This window comes from Motacilla alba, chromosome 2 (assembly GCF_015832195.1).
Source record: "Motacilla alba alba isolate MOTALB_02 chromosome 2, Motacilla_alba_V1.0_pri, whole genome shotgun sequence".
NCBI lineage: Eukaryota > Metazoa > Chordata > Aves > Passeriformes > Motacillidae > Motacilla > Motacilla alba.
In genome coordinates, this window is record NC_052017.1 from 61,983,925 (window position 1) to 62,003,556 (window position 19,632).

General features: G+C 44.9%; 1 protein-coding gene across 4 annotated transcripts in view; it reads right to left on the reverse strand.

Annotated features, from left to right (window-relative positions):
* Positions 1–11,148: 11,148 nt before the first annotated feature.
* Positions 11,149–19,632, reverse strand: part of RNF144B (ring finger protein 144B) — a 90,767-nt gene continuing 82,283 nt past the window's right edge. For all 4 annotated transcript variants that reach the window (XM_038126929.1, XM_038126931.1, XM_038126928.1 and 1 more), the window contains 2 exons: positions 18,089–18,178; positions 11,149–17,892 (listed from right to left, as the gene is read on the reverse strand). In XM_038126929.1, the coding sequence (XP_037982857.1) occupies positions 17,752–17,892; positions 18,089–18,178 (231 nt within the window). In that variant the 3' untranslated portion in view covers positions 11,149–17,751. The remainder of the gene's footprint in view (positions 17,893–18,088; positions 18,179–19,632) is intronic.

The window sequence follows — 19,632 nt, forward strand, 5'->3', positions numbered from 1 at the left end:
TCAGATACCTGTCTATGGCCTTCCATATCCCCCCTACCACCCACCTCTGTCTCTTCCCCTCTGATGGAGAAGTTTTCTCCCACTGATAATTTGGAGCAGCTTTTCAGAGTGTTCCCACACACACTCTTCTTCTCCTTCAGCTCTAAGGCCTGGGTTTCTTTCACCAACATCTCTTTTTGCTTTATTTTCTTTTAGAGCCAACTTGTTATATAACTGTACTGATCTGCATGACAGAACTGTCTCTGCCTGCCCCAGCTCATCCCTCTGTCCTGACATACTTACAGAGATGCCCTCCTCACCTACCTGATGGGGTGGAAGGCCAGAGAAGAGAAAATAACTGGAATAACCCATTGGATTTGCTTCATTCTCTTTTCAGTATTCACTTAGAGGCCATGGACAACTTCAGTCACCCACCTGACCATGCACTGTGAATTTCCCCACACCATATCCCATGACAGCTCCTCTCAGGGGGCAGAGGAGTCGCTCATATGTCCTGCTTTTGTCACCACATTGGTGCCTCCTATCCAGAGGTAGAAAGAGCAACACAGAATGGAATCTTTAAAATGTATGACAACAGGCTCAAACTCTTCTGTGGCACCAGAACAAGGAGCAAGGAGGCTGCTCACAGCTTTGTTTTCCCCAGCTTGATTTCCCACACAGAGGCACCCAACTGTGCAGCTTCCCAAACTGTGCACCCCTCATAAGCCTCTGAAAGCAATGACAACTGGTGGCCACCTGGAGAGATTATTTTAAGGGCCTTCCAGTGCTGCTCAAGGGAAGCTGAGGGGCTGTACTAGGGCACATTATTTGTCACACTCCTTTTTTTAACTCGTTCTTTGGGTGAAGATGACTGGACGGGTTTGAGGTGACTCCTTTGTCTACAGCAGCACAGTGCTTATGCTCATGCCACACAGTATAAAACACATATACCCTGTATTTACTTCTGCAAGCTGCCTGACTTCCTGGGAGGGCCCAAACCTGCCAGCACCAGCCTCAAACCCTTCCTGAATCAGCCACAGAAGGTAAAGAGGAACACACAAATTCCCCAGTCTTGTATCCACAATAACCACCTTTCAACCCCTTACTAGCAGAAGGGGAGACCATAAGCACCTCTTACCAGAGGAAGGATGAGACCTGACAGACAGCCAATGCTCCAGTTACAATTCCCCTTCGACATCAGATGCATTTAGCATCATGTGCACATAAAGCCCCTTTTTCATCCTCTCCCCAATACTCAACCCCTGACACTTGTTCCAGAGCAGCCCACAACCCAAGGAAGTCCATATCTCATCTCTCCTCTGCAGCCTGCTCTGCCACAGGTACCTGGTGCAGGAGCCAGGACCTGCCCTGGCTACACTCTGCAGCCAGGACACACCTGGGCAGGGCTGCAGTGGGAGCTGGGAGGTGCAGCATGCCCCACCTATAGTCCCAGTCCCATGGCAAGGAGCGAGCATGTGAGAGCTGCCAGAGCTGGCAGCAACCTGAAAGAGTCAGAGGTCATTTTGGCAGACCTGAGCTTTGTGCCTTATAGCTGCACAAACCTAGCCAGCTGAACAGACTTCCTTCTCCCTTCTTTGCTAACACCACCCAGGTTCCTTCCTTCATTGCGCTGGGTTTCTATAGACCGGGGGAAAATATAGCAAAGTGAAAATAGGGAGTTCTTTCATAGTCTATGTGTGTTTCTCCTTCCCTTTCCTCCTCTCTGCTAAAGCTGCTCCTTCAAAACACACTCTCTGACCTTTGATGTCTCACCCAGATCCAGTTAGTCTGCTGCTGTACCACTCACTCTTGCAGTGACTATTCAGAGAGCCCCATTTTCCTCAGAGGCTTCAATTTCACCCTCTCTCTCTTTTTTCCCAGCATTTAATCTAACCTGCTGCAGCACTACCCCACTGATGTTTGCTAGCTGCAGCAACCTTCAGCCTCACCAGCTTTCTATCCAACCCAACAGCAGTTCCAGGGAAAACCTCACAGGCAACAGAAGGGAATCCTTGGCATTTCCAGATCCTTCAGAGCCCACACCAAGAAGAAAATAAACACTTTAGCAAGAAAAGTATAACTTTGTTTTCTGGTGCCCACTCCAAGATAATTTTCCAAAAGGCAAAATACTGGCTGGCATCATCAGCTGTATTTACCACCTGCTGGGAAGGTCATTCCCTGGCCCTTGCCACAGTGGCTGCTTCTGCAGTTCCAGAGCACTCAAGCAGCTTTGGCTCTGAAATTATACTCAGCTGAAACCTCTGGATTAGTCCTCTGCTTTGTCCTGTGGGGAGAGCAGCTGCCTGGCAGAGGGGCAAGAACATCAGTGATTTCCCTTAACCCTACCCCTTGCCATTGCCTTGGGTCACACCTGCAGAAAGGGGAAGAAGCAGCAAAGTCCCTAGAAAGCCCTTCAGTACACAGAAGAAACCCAGGTTGTTTCCAGACTTGTAAAGGCTCTGTTCCTGCAAGTAATAGTGAAATTTTCCATACAGAGAAGTCTCTGAAGCATTTCAGAGACATCCTTTAACTTCCATGAAAAGCCGCACTGTTTTGCTCCCACAAAGCCTCACACATCACAGCTGAAGCACACAGCAATCCATGGTAAAACCCTTATCCCAGTTAATGGGAAGTTGCATCATGCCAGCAACACAAACCATGTTTGGATGTGTCAGATGTTATGGCATTTGGAGAACATAACCTACTTCCTTTGGCTGAATTTTCTCTTATTTCCAGAGAATCAGCCACTGCAGCACAGCCAGGCAGGGGGGCAGAGCTTTCACCCAGCTGTGCTGCACATCAGTATTTAAACTTCCCACTGCTGCAAAGGGGAAATTGCTGTGTATGGATCCTTGTGGGGCCAAACCTCACCAGCTGATTCCATTTCTATTCCCACCCTTGCTAGAGGTCAGATAAGAGAAATGGACACCATTTGACAGCTTCCATGGCCCCATCCCTTCTTGCCCCTCTCTTCTCAGATTTTGGGAGTTGGCAGAAGCCATGAGGTGCCCCATTATCCAGTCAGCAAGCCCACACTCAGGCATGATTCAATTTCCTCTGCAACCCCTCCAAGACCCTTGTTCTCACTGTGTAGAGTCCCCAGACTTGGCCCAGCTGTGGCAGAGTGCGTGACCATGGTGAATCCACACCTCTGAGAAAAAAGGTATCCTACTTTCTGGAGCAGGAATGCAGCTCTGCAGTGTCTCTGCTTCACCCATCCTTGAGGCCACACAAGGAAGATCTTTGGGGGAAGTGGGGGAGGAGAACAGGGAGGGACAAGGACATAAACACAGCTTCCCATTATTGCTCAAGGATGTTGAAGTCAGGTGCCACCAAGAGTTATGTAGCAGAGCCCCACCTGCAGGGTCAAGTCAAAGACGTGCCCACCTGAAGCCCCAGTACAGGCTTGGAAAATCCCCCCGAAGATGTTGGAGAAGAAGATTAGGCACATGTGTCTAAGATGTCAGCTCCGGGCTCTGTCTCATCCCAGTACTGGATCCACTAGGCAAAAGGCATGATCTCATATGACATCCCATGACAGCAGGGCAGAAGGGTCCCTCTGTGGGTAGCTGTACCTCTCTTGTGCCCTGTGGAGCCAACACCAACACCAACACCAGCTCAGCAACACATGCAGGTCTCCATGGGATCATTCATGCTGTTCCATGTTCCATGTTTCCATCCATGTTCCAGTCCCTGAGCTACCACTTTGAGAAACCCAACTTCCAGACCCTCAGCACACACCTCCAACATCATTTCTGATTCCTCCAGGAGCGTAAAGTCTGACAGTGTGCCCACATCAACTATTTCCCAGCAGAGACTGGGCAATGTTAAAGGAAAAACAGCTAAATCACTCTGTGAAATCAGCTGGCAAGAATCCTACATTGGTTTTTTGCCTTTGAGTCAGACAATTATTGTAACCTGCTTTTTGTTTCCTGGCCCATGTTTTGCCTGTTCACCCACGTAATCCCTCACTTGCAAGTTGTTTCCCTGCCATGACACAGGCAGGAGATTCAGAGCAAGGAGCACAGCCAGCAACTGATGCCTCTCCACAGCTTTCTGGCAGCTCCGTTGCTTCCTGGGAACAGAGATGATGTAGCACAACCTGCAGTAACATCCCAATGGTGGCCATGATGGACAAGGAAAACTTCAGAAGGGCAAGACCAATCTCTCTGACACTCATCACTGTTTCCCTTTCACTCTCCTTCTCCCTTCCCACACTCACTTTCTCCTCTGCACAAAGTCACCGGTGAGCAGTTGCTGTTCCTGCGCTGCTGCTTCTCCTCTCTCACACATCACCTGCCCTGTGCTCCTCAGGGATGCAAGCAAGGTGGTGAGCTGGGTTTTACTTCAGGGCATTTGACTCTCACTGTTACTGCTTAGCCCAGAGATGCACTGAATGGATTTACTGTGGGTTCTACAACAGTAAATGGCAGAATCATACATCCGAGGCAGCATTTGGTTTTTCTTTTTCCTCTCTCTTTCCCGCCTTGGACTTGCACATCTCTCCCCCACTGTTTTCCCAAAGATGTAAGTGAAACACAAATGATACAGCATGAAAGGGTGCAAATGGCTTCTAGTTAAACCCTGTTTAAAAATAAATGGCATCTTTGCTTTTAGTACATTAGCATCCATTTTTTAAGACAAATCTTGGGGAGGAAGCTATTATACTTTGCTTGATGCAGTCCATAGAGTATAGAGCAGTCTCTTCTTCCTCTGTCCTGCCAGGCCACAGGAATGCTGCAGCCCAGCAGCAATCCCAGCAGGCCCACATCAATGCCAGCTTTACAGGAAGCTTTGGATGTGCAAAATCCCAGAACGAGAGGCAGAGGGCACATCTTCAGCCAAAATCACTGTCATTTCAAAGAATGAGCCAGGGCTAAGGGGGACAAGGATGATGGTGACACATGATTTGCAAAGAACAAAATAACTTCATCTTCCCCCAGAAAATGCCTCCATCCTCTCCCAGCAAAGCAATGTCCTACATAGCTTGAGTGCCTTATCACCCTGAACTTCTCAGGCCTCAGACAGCCAGGTGTTTTAGTTTCACATGCACTGGAGTATAACCATGTTTGGGAAGAAACTGGTCACTTCAAGTGTCCCAAGATCACTGTGTGCATATAAATATATAGTTAGATAATGGCAATTATATAAAATTATATGATAGTATAATGATAACTTATGAGTAATGGGGTTTACAATAACACCTCCACTGCCGAGGTCATAAGCAACCCTGATTGTCACTGGTGCTTATCCCTCCAGCATGACCTCAGTTTAATGACAGCTGCAGATGTGGACTGACACCAAACCCTGCCTCTGAGAGGGACTCGCCTTCCCAGAGGAGTGGAAGCAGGATTACTGAGTACCTGGCTGCTCCTGTACAGATCAACCTGGGGGAGAAGAGGTGAGCTGCAGACACACCTCCCTGCCAGGGTGTGGTGTGGGGCACACGCTTACCTCCAGGCCACCATCACAGCCTGTGCCAGAGAAGCCCTTGTAGATACTTACAGGTGTAACACCTGCTATCCCAGCCTGCACAGGCTCCAGGGTATGCTGGAGTCACTCAGGAGCAAAGGTGTTCACTTAGAAAAGCCACTCAAGTCTCTCCTTGATTTTAACTAGAAGGCTGGGTCTCACCATGCCTCAGTAACACCCAAAATGCATGGATGCAGGATCAGGAGACATGAGGTGCTTAGGAAAAGAAGGGGGCACCACCCTCCATTCCCTTGGGTAGTGTCAGCAACAGATGAGGCTGCTGGAGGGAGGCAGGCATGCAATCCCACCAGTCTCCGTGCCCACTGCCATTCAGGGCTTGTCTCCTGCAGAGCTGTCATCCCACAAAAGTTTATACACAGGCACAAACTTGGCACAGAACACATTGGCAGCAATGGGACACACATGCACACGTGAAACTAAGCGCAACCACAAGCCCAGGCCTGGCACCATCAAAACACAAGCCACAGCTGGGAAGAGCGACCAAAATCCTTAGAGGGAATATGAACCACCAGAAGCTTAGAATTAGGGGCTTGCTTTTAATTAACAAACAAGTACATGCTTGATTTTTGCTGAGTTACCCCCTATTGTTTTCATACATGCTCTTTTCTTTGAATTCTTTTATTTATCCTATATGCCTCAACACTGGCAGCTGAACCAAGTAATCTTACAAAAATTAACAAAAATAATGTAGTCTTATATATTACTCCCATGATTTGTTCACCAACACAGGCATTTGCCTTTCCCTACTTTGAAAAAGTTCTCTCTCTGCAGTCAGGTTTTTCCTCTGCAATATTCATCTCCAGAGGCATTTGGAGGGGCTCAGAGGAAGGGTCTTGCCACACCAGGAGCTAGCTGCCAGGAAGCAAATGGGAGCAGAGCCCTGGAAGGCAGGAGAGACACTGGGGTAGCAGCAGCAGTCAGGTTTCCCCTCGGTCCCCAAACCTGCCTCCTCTTCCATGCTCTTGAGGACCACCTTTCATATGCCCTGTTCAGGTCCCAAGCTGGGATTCAGGACACTGGACAAAAATCTTCCACAACCATGCCTATTCCCCTTGTGTTTCCTCTATAAACAGGTCTCACCTTAAGCACACAGATAGTTTTATTGGCTCATCTAAGATAGGATTAGGGCATTGTTGAAAGAAGTTAACTCTTACGTGGAGAAGAGAGGTGAAAGGACCAAATTCATGACAAAACTCTCCCCTCATCTCGCTGTGGCAGGACCCTGTCCAAGCTCCCTACAAGTGATGAACAGGTCCAAGCCAAGCTCCGTGCAGCAGCACAGCCCTGTGAAGGAGACACATTTACCACCTCTCACAGTGCTCAGGCAGAGAGATCCTCTGGAGTGGCTGTACCGGGCACCAATTCAAATAAATACATAACAGCAGGAACAGCTGTGCCTGTGTCTGGAGGAAACAGGCAGAAAGAAAACCCACAAGCATCACAGTCTACATGAGGGATGGGACATTATGAGAAATCACTCATCTTCATAAATAGAATTAGTAAGAGGGTCATAGTTACAGGCTGAACTTTAACCAGGACACCTTTGGCTAACTAGTGAAGTGTCTTTTCCTCCAAAAGCTATTTGCAATACAGACTGAAGCCTTTGATTAAACACTATCACCATACCAAATGTTATATATTTGGTGGAAGAGAGAAGAGGAAAGTTTTCTTACAAAAGTTTTCTTACAAAAAGTTTTCTTACAAAAACCCAAACCTCCACTCTGTCTACAGATTTCTCCTGCAGCCAAGAGCCCTAGACCACACATCGGGGTGATGTGAAGGCAACACAGCCCAGAGGTGGTAGGAATGAGTGCAAAACCCAGCCAACCCACCACTAGCTCAATCATACATACCACAAGCACTCTTCTGGTTTCTGAGCCACCACAGATTTTTCAGGCCCTGCCACACTTTCTCACCCAGCCAAGAGGGACTCAGGTCTGGCTGCAGCCCAGAACATCTCTGTTACCACTTTGAAACCACTGCCCCTGAGGAGCCACAAACTGCTCCCTACTGAACCTCGTGATGACACAGGCTGGAGGCCTCAGGGCATGTCACATTTTAGTTGTTTGTAGTCATAGCCTGAGCAAAGCTAGAAGTCTCCTATCCATCCTGATTGTGTTTTTAAAATGACACTACCTCACTTGGTGCCACTGGCACTACGACACTGACACTATGTCACTTCAGCTGACTTCGCTAGCAGACATGCCACAAGGCTTCTCCAGCCAAAACATCCTTGGGAACACTGTCCCTTCCAGGCAACGTATAGGTCAGCAAAACTGAACACAGCATAGCAGAAAACAGATTCATTTCCCTCTCCTGGCAGTGCTGAGGGCAGAACAACAGAGTTTAGTCAAGCTTCAGTATCCCAGCGAGTCAGATATCAAACCCTTGATCTTTCCCATGGCACATCTCACTGTACACTCTGACTGGGAATCCCGGTGAGACCAGGAAGAAAAACCTCCAAATGGGAGCAGGTACAGTTAAAAAAACCCTCAAAGCTTTCTGAAGAGACATTCAGCTGAGCAAGGCTCAAGGTCCTGAATTACCTCCTCTGCTATCAAGAGCATTGCTTCTGGGCACTTCCACAGGGCACTCTCTGGAGTCCTCTTCCTAGGGTGTGACCCCCAGGCCCCCATCCCACAAAATGGTTAGGGTTGTAAGGGTCCTTGAGGTCATCTAGTTCCAACCCCTTGCCAGAGGCAGGGATAACTTCCAGTGGACCAGGTTACTCGAAGTCTTATGCAGCCCAGTCTAGAACACTCCCAGAGATAGAGCATCCCCAACTTCTCTGGGCAGCCCAACCAAGCAATAGGATGTTCAGACACACTCACATGGACCAATCCAGCAGCTGCCAGAGCAGCTTCCCCACTAGCTGGAGTGCCTAGGATGAGCAGGAGCTGCTAGAAGCAGCACCAGCCTTTTACCTCTCACACCTGAGAACCCCACACACCACCACAGGCACCTGCACCCATCTGGGCTTAAATACAAATTTTTTAGCCAAGACCCAGGAAAACACAATTACCTAGTGACTGGCCAGTCCTCCAGGTTTCTCAAAGTCTGAGCTCTTGACACTGGCATCTCAAGAAGGTTAGACTGTGAAATTACTGACTGTGCTTGATAATAGATTATGCTAAGAGTCAGCATCAGGAAGGATTTTTTCATTTCTTCACTGCATGACACTACTAAGGAAAAAGACATGGGGTGCTCTTGCTCAGAGGCTTCACCCTTTTGCAGACACTTTTTATAACCCCATTTTGAGAAATCTGAGATCCTGCAATTTTCCCCTTTTGGATAAAACACGAGCACATCTTAAAGCAGGTGTGGACACAAGACTTGCTTAAGAGCTCTGGCACAGTTATTCCAGCATCCTGCTCAATTTTAAAGTGTACCTATTACTAGGTGCACTGCTCTCTAGCTCAGCTAGAGCTCAGATTAGGGAAAGGAATGACAAGAAAGGATTTAGGTTTTTTTTGATATTGAGTATCACAGTACAGATTTGAAGCCTTGAGTTTGCCCATTGTACACCTGTGAGACTCAGCAGGGCAGTGGCTGCAGACATGGCTCACTACAGAGGGGTTAACAAGGTGCTCTCTGGGCTGAGAAGCTCAGCATGAGACGTCCCATGCAAGAAGTAACCCATGGCTCTAAGTAGAAAGTGTTTCCTCTGAGACATATAATTTTGTGGGTAGTATGGGATGTTGGTTTAGTTTTATTTCTGTTATGGATTGCTTCGGGGTTTTAGATTTTTTTGGTGGTTTTTATCCATGGAAAACTCTGTATAAAGACAAGACTTTTTGTTCTAATTTTCTGTGATTTCTGGTTTCCAAAAGCTAAGAAGTTTTCAGACCGGAAAAGTTGTAGAACTCAAAAGTGAAAGGAGCTGCCAGGCAGGCACCAGGATCAAAGGACATTGGGAAAGGTATTTGCAAGGCAATCCTTCTAACAGGCAGGCCATTGCTGCTTGTTAGAAGGAAGGTTTCCCAGGAGGAGTCACAGGCCCCACAGGAAAATGTGGCAGAATGATGATGGAGTGGGTGGCACCATCCACAGGATCACCCCAGAACAAAAATGGGAGACCAGGAAAGGTGTTTTAAGAAGATGATGTGGGTTGTGTTTGTCCAACTGGAAGGATGGATCAGACTGTGGGTAGTGTAGAAATGGGCGTGGGTGAGTGGATGGATGTGTACACAGAGAGGTTAAGAAGGTAAATGACATTTTATGTAATCTCAAAAAACATGGAGAGATTAAAATTGAGGGATTTGGTTACAAATAACTCTGAAATAAAAAGCTTTTGAAGAAAACTAGTCTTCATGACAAGTGCAGGAGCTGGGAGGGGAAATTGTACCCTGAAGCTGGAATCAAATCAAAATTGAATCCAACAAGTTTGTTTTTATTTTCCTGGCCAGAAGATGTTTGGGTTGCTTAGACTAGTCTGATTTGGAATTTTAAATATTGGAAATTCAGAAATGTGTCCTTTTTCTTGGAAAAGATTTGTTGGTGTTTTCTTCAAAGTTGCCAGGTGAGGAGCTGGCAGTTCACTTGTCTACCAGGTGGGAAGCCGGGCAGTTTGCCCACCACTGGCAGCTGGTAGGCTGGCAGGGTACCAGGCACACTGGCTGCCAGCAGCTGATGTCCATCACAAGTCTGACAGAATGGACACATTCCCATCAGAAAGCTGGTTCCTCAGCATCAGCAGGATCCTCTGAAGGAAAAGTGCTGTGCTGAAAACCTTCAGTCTGCTGCAAGTCATCACCTTTGTTAATGTGTGGACTAGTAAGTTGCTCCTGCATTGTTGTACAAGACCAGAGCCTTGAACACACACACATACACACACACACACATACACACACACATTTAAAAAAAAATTAAAAATTTTACTGTGTTTAAGTGGAATAATAACAGTGCTGAATTTATTCTAATCAAACTAGTGGGGGGAAAAAACGTACATTCATTACCAAAATTTGAGCTGTAAGTGACAATGGTGGTATTCTCCTCAGCCTTCATCCTGAAAACGTGTTCTCTGAGGCAAAACTATCAAGACCTTTCAGATAATGTATTGAGGTGAAAAGCCCCACAGATGACACACAGGGCTTTCAAGGATGTGTCAGCCAGTTGGAAAACCTACCTTCAGATGCTGAGTAATTGTAGCTAAGCTAGAAATATTTAACAGTAAACATCGCCTTTGTGTGTGATGCTCAGAACCACAGCAGTGATTGTCTCTCGTAAGCACTGCAGGATGTGGGAGTGTGAAGAAACCTGTAAGGAGCATGGATGTCTGAAAGTGCACAGCAGGATGTAGCCTTCCACCAGGTCCTTTGGAAACTTGAAGCAGGAGGCCCTGTTCTGCTGCAAGGGCAGGAAGGGCTGAGGGAACAAGTGAAGAGAAAGGGGGCTCTGAAGCAGCAGACTTTGCTTTGTGCAGCCTGCCACACATCCCAAATCCACTTCCTGGGGTGGCTCCAGCTCCTGGCAGCTCCCAAGCCAGAGTCTCCACCAGACTTTGCAGGGGAGCAGATCTTTAGTAATCCTGCACCCCATCTATGGAGAGCAAACACCACTGCTGTCCGCACGCCACTGCAGCGGCTCCCAGGGCTAATCCGGAGCCTGCCCCACACTCTTTAAAGGATTTTAATGTAAATTATTCTTGAAAAAGTAAATAACAGTCCAGACTCTTGATTCAAGCTTTTTTACCTTCTTTTATCCTCAAAGCTTCCATTAAGCACATCTGATGTATTCAAATTCTTTCCAAAAATTTTCTATGTTATCTTTTTAAAGGCAGTTGAAGATTACAACAAAATGAGACGATGTCTTTACACTGATTTTTTAATGTTGCACATATTGCATTTTATAACATCAGGGGAAAAAAAAACCCAAAGTAAACCTTAAAGACAGAAAATAAATATAATTTTTATGAATATATGCAGAGAGAGTGCAAAAAACTGCATCTGTAAAACATTTAAATGCTGAATCATACCACAAAAAAAAATTTACAAAAGCACTTATTTCTTTATACATGTCAGCTTTCTTATAGACACAAAAATATTTTAACAAATCTTACAAAGATCAAACCCTTTTGCCCTTCACCAGAAGAAAAGTGGTGAAGAAAGTGTATTACCCAGAGGAAAAGAAAAAACCCAAAAAACCAGATAAACAGAATGTAAAATCTGTGAGGGGCAGGACAGGGGTCTGTGGCCGCTGCTGGTTCACACCACGCACACAAACACACCCAGACTTGGACACTTCCATGTACACACATTTAAAACACAGGCTTTTTTCAGAAATAAGCAATGCTGGGACAGTCAAAAGAGCTCTCACACAGCGACCCTTGGTGCCTGTGATGCCAATACCAGCGTATGGAACAGTTCTGCTTCTCTTCATTCCCAAGCCTTGCTCATTAGGGAAAAGTAAATGATCAGACCAGCTGAGCTCCAAATAGCTCATGTGAACTGAAGTTTCTGTGAAATTGGATCAGGCCAGCCGCAAGAGACTTGGAAAATGAACAGATTTGTTCTGGGTTCTGGGGCATTTTGGAGGTGGGCAGGTAGCTATGGAAAGGGCAAGCTTGAGATAGGGTCCCTGATGAAGACCCGGGATGCACTCGAACATGGTGAGACAGCCCGGCACAACATGTGCCATGGAGCTGGTGACACTTGAAGCCTCACCTGGACGAGTCCCTTGTGCATCACATCCACCACATCCTGCACGGGCCCCAGGAAGCTGTAAAGCTCAGGCACCTTTTTGAAATTTAAGCAACTCACTGCACACATGCTGCAGCATCGCACACTCAACTTGTCTGGGATCTCCTGGCACATGGCCACCAGATGCTGCAGCTTCTATCTGGACATCCAGACGGCACAAACAAATTACTGACATCCTTAATTGTCATCCAAGAAAAGATGAAGTTTCTTGGGAAGAAGGGAGAAGAATGAGGTTGTGTCCTCGAAAGAGCTGGTGGACCTTGTCAATCACTATCGTCTTTTATAGCTCAGATTGTGATGGTCAATATAATTCATTGCTAGGAAATCACCTTTCCTAACAGTAGAGATTTGGTCGATTCAAAGAACTAACTTGAGGGATCATAAAAAAACCTCTGATATAACTACAAAATAGTAGGAAACATTTACTGTGAACTGCACCATATCACAGAAATTTACTTTGCAGGTGCACCATGACCTTCTCTATGGGAAGCAGAAGAGAAAAGCCTTCCAGTATGAATGCAATTGAAATAAATATCGTATGATAAAGGCAATGATACTTCATCCTTAGTATTTTATAATTACTAATTATAAATTATATTTGCATTGCATAAATTATAATAATAAATTATAAAACCATATTGGTTATGAGAAACTTGAGTGTCGTGACACAAGACAGATCTTTGGGCTTCCTGTTCGGCAACATCATTCAGCTCTCACTTTGCTAACCAGAGGACAAATTAAAACGAGACTGAAGTTCTCCAGAGTCTTAGCAGTAAGTTAACCTTCCAGAAGACTGCAGAAGAACCAACTCTTGCTGTTCTAGGAAAGGTAAATTTTCACATCTTTATTTTGAGCCATGTAAATTATGATCTTATCCCACACATTCATGTGTGAGAGATGTCTGACAACTGTTTTATAACTAGCACACTCTGTTCAACTGCCTCAGCATATTTGTAAGGTTATCTTCCTGGGTAAGTATACCCTATAAAACCTCCGGAGAGTTTGAATCCTTAAATTATGAATCTATGCAAGATAAGTATTTTTTATTTATATAATAAAAATATGTATACAGGATGTAGGGTTTTGTTTTGTTTTTTTCCCCCCAGCACATTTCCAAAGAAGTCTGCTTAACAACAGAAGCATCTCTTCTGTGAAGCTCAAAAGCTGCATGGTGCCCTTATCGATGAGCTCTAACAAAGCAGCCCTTATTTAAGTGTTACAAGAGAACTTGTTAAGTCTCAATAAGTTTTTCTAAACAAGCCAAGTCTGGAATTTCTAACTTTGGTCAGGTAACTCAGCATCAAATTTCTTTTTAAAACCTGGGAGAAAATGGCTGGAAGATTTTTATCCTCATACAAAGAAATCTACTAGCTTTGCTCTAAGACTCTTTGGCCTGAAATACAGGATGAAAAATAAGATCATAGATGGAATTAGTTTGAGAAAGAATGACTGGGAGAAGGAGATTACAGTGCAAAACAGATTTCAAATTTTTAAAGCAGCAGGCACTACAGCACAACCACCCACTGTGGTACCAAAAAACGGAGTGGCCAAAAGTTGATTTTATTGTCCCTTTGTGGAAATGCAGCTGTACCTGTCCACTTGCATTTATTTCTTCATGCAAATATGGAGGCAACATCCAGTTTCTCTTAGTTCATTCAAGTAAACTTTGTACATTTAAATGTATCTTTGGACTTCATGCTGTGTTACTGGACAGACAACAAGACATAGCATTTAGCATCATTAAAGCACTGAGAAACATTCATTATTGTTACGTCTTGTGCCCTTCCTTGGGGTAAGTAACCCCATGCACCAAAAATAAACCATCACTTACTGAAGGGCAGCACTGAGCACCCACTATAGCTCTGGAATAAATACTGCAGAGATGCACTTATGCTGTAGCATGACAAGTATCTTCTTTTTATTAAGAGATGGATTTGGAAGCAGGTATCATCATGCTCATTTTAATACAAGGACACGGAATGCTGAGTGGGGTCCTCAGCTGTATTTGACACAGATCCAGTGACTGTGGGAAATTATGCGATATGTGTCCATGGAGATTTGTGGCCAGATGCAGTACAAATCCAGGTTTCTAGCACTGGTCTCTTAAGTTTAGGAACTGACCTTTAAACACCTAGAGCCCAATTTCCATAAGGTCTGAATGCTCCTGGATCAGAAGGAATGGAGTACGTTCCACTTCTGTTCTCCAAGAGAGACAGCTGTGAATGCTCTCAATGTAACATTAAAGGCCCAAAACTCCCAAGGTGTCTCTCAGTGGTTAAAGGCCCAAGGACAAACTGTTGATGAGTCCAGGGTGGGCAATTGGTACCTGCACTGCCACAGCTCTGAGCTCTCCCCTGGCTGCTGCCCCCACACCACCAACCTGCCACAAGGGTAAGAAGAGAGATGGAAAGAGCAGTGAAGCCTGATAGTTGGTGATGTGCACCAACTACATCACACAGAGGGAGCTCAGGAGAGTGGATTTACAGATACCTTGATTAAGAAGAGTCAGATGTAGTCAGAGTCCTGTCTTTTTTCGTTCTCCCTAATTATTACTAGTATTATTTGTCATGCTTTCAATAAATCTTTTATAAAGTGACTTTAACATCTCTTACAAAATTAAAAAACAAACCAAAGCAACACAAAAGCAAAAGCCAACACTGTAAAAAGATTCCTGGTAAAATGTTTCTCTGGAAACTCTGTGAGCATAGCCAGTTGGTGCAAAATAGCTGCCTTCTGGAAAACAAAGCAACAAGGCTTTCCTGCTCCCAGCACTTCAGCACAGGTAATGCTTGACTCGGCCAAGCCAGGGTCTACTTAATGCACATGCTTAAGTATTCCCATGCAATGAAAAGCCAGGACACATGGGGCACTGGACACGGCCTTTTAAAAAAAATCACTGTTGTAAAGCTTTAATTTGAAGCTCTTAAGATGTCTAGAGCTTCTTTCTTGGTCCATTTGTTGCACCTACACAGCCAAAGGAAGAGGTGCCTGTAGCTCATGTTCTCCATATCCAGTTTTTGTGTAAAGACCTCCAGCAAAAGCCTGACTATCAATCCACATCTAGATTTCTTAGATGCCTGGACTGGCACTGAGACTGCCAGGCTGTGTTAACACCTGCATGATTAATTTATACCAGTTTTGGTACGCCCACCAAGCACTTAAACTGGTGCAGGACAGCTGCCTTCAGCTTTCTTTAGCAGAGGGAGAACCTAACAGTTTCATTAACACAACAGTATTAATGAAAAAAAGATCTGCCACCCTCATTCCAACAGGCATTTTAGCAAAAACAGGCCAACAGAAGGAGGGAGAGGACGAGGAAAGAAACCAGACTAGCAAAGGATGCATGAGTCATGGGTAAGATCACAAAACATGAAAAACGCTCAAATTTTAACATGCAAAGGATATTGGTACATTGCAACGCTGGTTATGGTTAAAGAGACTGTACAGCTCCTACATCTTTGTCCTTGAGGCTTTGTTAAAGTAAGACTTGCAACTTCAAGTTCATAAATAAAATGGAAATGACAGTAGTGCCATAAAAACGTAGGTAGAAAAATAGTGCAAAGCCAAGGGCTGGACACTTTAATCTGTCACAAGTACCCCAAAGCACTACCATTAGTGCTCTTCAAGAAAACACATACAGAAAACATTCTTTATTTATTATAAATGGCAGTTGCCTGCATTGCACTCTGCATTTAGAATGTACTGTTGACCGTTCTGCTTCCCTTCAAAGCTGAGGATGAAGAATAAATACAGCCTTTCACACTGGCAGGCACTGCCTGCCCTCCAGCCACTGGAGCAAAGTCAGACAGTATTTATAAAAGAAATCAATTAAAAAGTAAAACAGACAGTATCATTTAAGGCCTCTGTCCTTGCTAGTCTGCTCAACAGACTACACTTTCTCAAAAGAAAACCTGCCACTTTTGTTACAGTAACCAGAGAGCGAAGTTAAACAGAAAAAAAGGTCACATTTACAGCTGCCAAGAAGGCAAAGTTCCTGAGGCTCGGCCAAACACCACACGCAGACAGCACTCACAGCACCCTCACAGCACTCCCCGGCTGACCCACGCTCGGAGAGGGGCAGCCGGGCAGAGCGTGAGCCAGACACCACGCTCGGGCTGAGCATCTCCTTCCAACCTTGCAGCCCTTATGGAAAGGGGTTTGGAATTACAACCAATTATACAGTGCAAACTTGAATCTGTTCCCACAGATATAGAATGCACAGACGGGAGTCCAGAACAAAAGCGCCACTGGCCCCAGCTGTGAGGAGCACCATCCATTAAGGAAATAAACTCCAGGGAGTAGAGTCTGATCTCAGCTACTCCTGACTGAAGAGCTGCAGTAATTCCAGCTCTTCAGTGAGCTTTCAGGGAACTTATAAAGGTGTAACTGATACCAGGACTTGAACTGATTGGTGGTGAGGCACCAAATTAAAATGAAGCACTTATTAAATGACAGCCTGCCAGATTTAGAGTAACTAAAAAATTTCACTAACAGAGTTTGTTAACCTTGAGCAGGACAAAAGAAATACCCACCAATGGACGGAGGTCACATTTACACACCATTTCTTAAGTATTCCCTTCAGCAGGTCCATAAGGTTTTGAAGGAGGGCTTGGCTTAGCCTGGTTTCAATAACTTTTTGTCAGGGTTCTTGCTGCCACCCCACGTAAACTGTTGTAAAAAAGACACTGACTGCCCATATGTACTTGGTATATCTGCACCCATGCCGCCACTCTGCACACACCCAACCAGGATCCCAACGCTGTGCACAAAATGGGAACTGTATCACAGTCTTTCTTACAACATTACCTTCACTGTGAGTTTTCTACACCCATGGTACTGACAAAAGGCATGCCCAATGGTAGGGAAATATGCATATTCCTCATATTTCATGGTAGATATGTCACGTTTGATGTGAAAAAGAATAGCAGCTTTCTCAAGGTCCAGTCTCTCAAAAGAGAGCCCTATCTTGGCAACAGTTTTGTTGGTTTTTTACTTCTTAATTACTTGAAATTAATGGCAAAAATCAAATGGATTTCAATGCTGAAAGAAATGCCATGGCAGCCAATTGCCAGGAAACTACCAAACATATTTTCTTAATGGTTTGTTACATTCAACTGGACACATGCTATCAGACAGAAGAACCTAATCAGGCTTTTCCCTCTCCCTCTTTCACAAAAGACCCAAAACTTTCTGAGAAATCTGAGTGTCACCAAAAACCAACAGCAAGCACAACGGTAATGACTGAATCTGCAAATACAGAGTAATGCAGCAGGATCAAGTCATGTGCAGCTGATGGAAAATGGGAATGTTCTACCAGTCTTGAATGGTAGATCATATCTAGGGTAGGAAGGACTGAATGGTGTCCTGTTTTCCTCTTCAGGAAGCAAAACCTAAACTGTATGTACTGCACAATAATCTGGACTTGTTAGTGATAGAGTAGCCTGTAAAGAATAGGCACTTATCCCAAGAACTGGCAAAAAAAGAAGGAGCATTATTTGGTAGGTATGGCACCAAAACACAACCATTGTGCTTCCTCACATACGAATGCTGTACAGATGGAGACTCAAAAAGACACAGAGTTTTAGATGGTCGGCAGGCTGGATTTTTTCTTTTTGCTCCGGCAAGATTTGCAAATGCAACAGATGATGCATGGAGATGCCACAAGCAGCAAGGGGGAGGTCACCAACGCTATGATACCTAGTCCAACGAGGATCCCCACAACCTGAAAGACAGGGTGGTGAAAAATACATATTTAGATAGCATGGAAAATAAAATATGCATGTGAAAGCATAAACATAGCATAGGTCACCAAAAAAAGATGAAAATATGAAAATAATCATCTTGGTTCTTCTCTGAAGGCTAAAATCTCTTTGCTTCATGCATGCATGAGAGCTCTGCCGAGTGGGTTAGAAACACACCTGTGTTCTGTTCCACATCACTGAAGCCCGTGAGTGGCCCAGCTTGTTTCTGCAAGGGCCTCTGTCATAATGCCGTAAGAAAATATCATTCTGAAAAACAAAAGGAGAAGCTGTAAGAGCAGGCTACAGAACTGTAAGGAGAAGTTCAAGACCAGAGTGGAAACACAACCTTGCTGGCACTGCTTTGAAACTGCCAGCTGCCAGCAGACAAGTTCACCTGTCTTCCAAATAATTACCTAGAGTAACTTCTTGCCATTTCAGAAACTGGCATATATTTAGCACCTGAGCTATCATACAGCATCTTTCCTCCTCCACTTTTAAAAAGCATAAGCACATGAGTTTCACTTAATTGCACAAGTACCTGGTCTATAATTTGGTGATGATAAAGGGAACTGAAAACAACAAGCATTTCTGAAAACTAGCAATGTGAGGGATCATCTTCCTGATTTTACCTTCTGTTCTCCGGCTGTACCTACTTCACAGGACTTAACGGGAAAATATAAAAAGTACAGAAATCCTGTTCAATTTCTCTTTTACCATTAATATGTATTAAACTACCCATTCTTTTCTTCAGAAGGTGACTCATGCCCTGCATTACCCTCCCTAAACCACTGTGCTGTAACCTGATGCTGCTTCCCCTTTCATTTTTCAGCTCTGCTCTCTGGCTTTGCAGGTACTACCTTCATCTACGCCTGGAGCTCCTGTAACCCCCACACATTCAGAAAAACTACATTTGAATCACACAGCTACAGTTTCTTTCTCTCTTTCTCCCTTTGAACTGACAAAAACTCGATAAGGGCATGTCTGCGAAGTCTGCAAGAACGTGACACTCCTCTGGTTCAGCACAGTGTTAAGCAATCACTGTGTACTGCTTGTACTCTGAGGCAAGCCCTAAGACTCATGTTGAAAAAGCACATTCACCCACACAGAAAGGGGACATAACACTAAGGGAAACCTGTTTAGCTTGCTGAGTAAAGGATGAAGACTGAGGAAGTCTCATTGTTTGCTGGCTGTGGAGTACAAAAAAGACAAGAAAAGCCACGCAGCACATGACATTTTATTTCAAGCGCTGGTAAAGTCCTTTTCACGCTCCCACAGTTGTTACTGATGACTGTGCCAAAAGGGCAAGCTGCCATATATACAAGTGCATTACTTCCAGGACTCTTCACCTGAAGTCCACGCAAGTTGAGACTGGTTTGCAACCTTTGAGAAGTAACTCGCAACATGCACTTCACAATCTGTGTTCATGATCCATCATTTTTATCCTCAAGCCTAATAGCCAATCATTCTGTTCAGCAAAAATGGCACTAGAGATGGACTAGTAAAGGAGACCTAGTCCTCCCTAGCCACCATACCACGGAGCAACCCCCTTCCCCCAGTACTATACCATTTTTAAGACAGGCTGTGTCCTTTGGTGCTGAAACAGGTGGAAGACATCTATTTCCCTCACTCTCAACCAAACTGTTTTTAGGAAGAGGGAATCCAAGCAAGGTATTGCTGGAACAAATCTCCAGAAAGCAATGTATTAATCCCGTCTCCCTCAA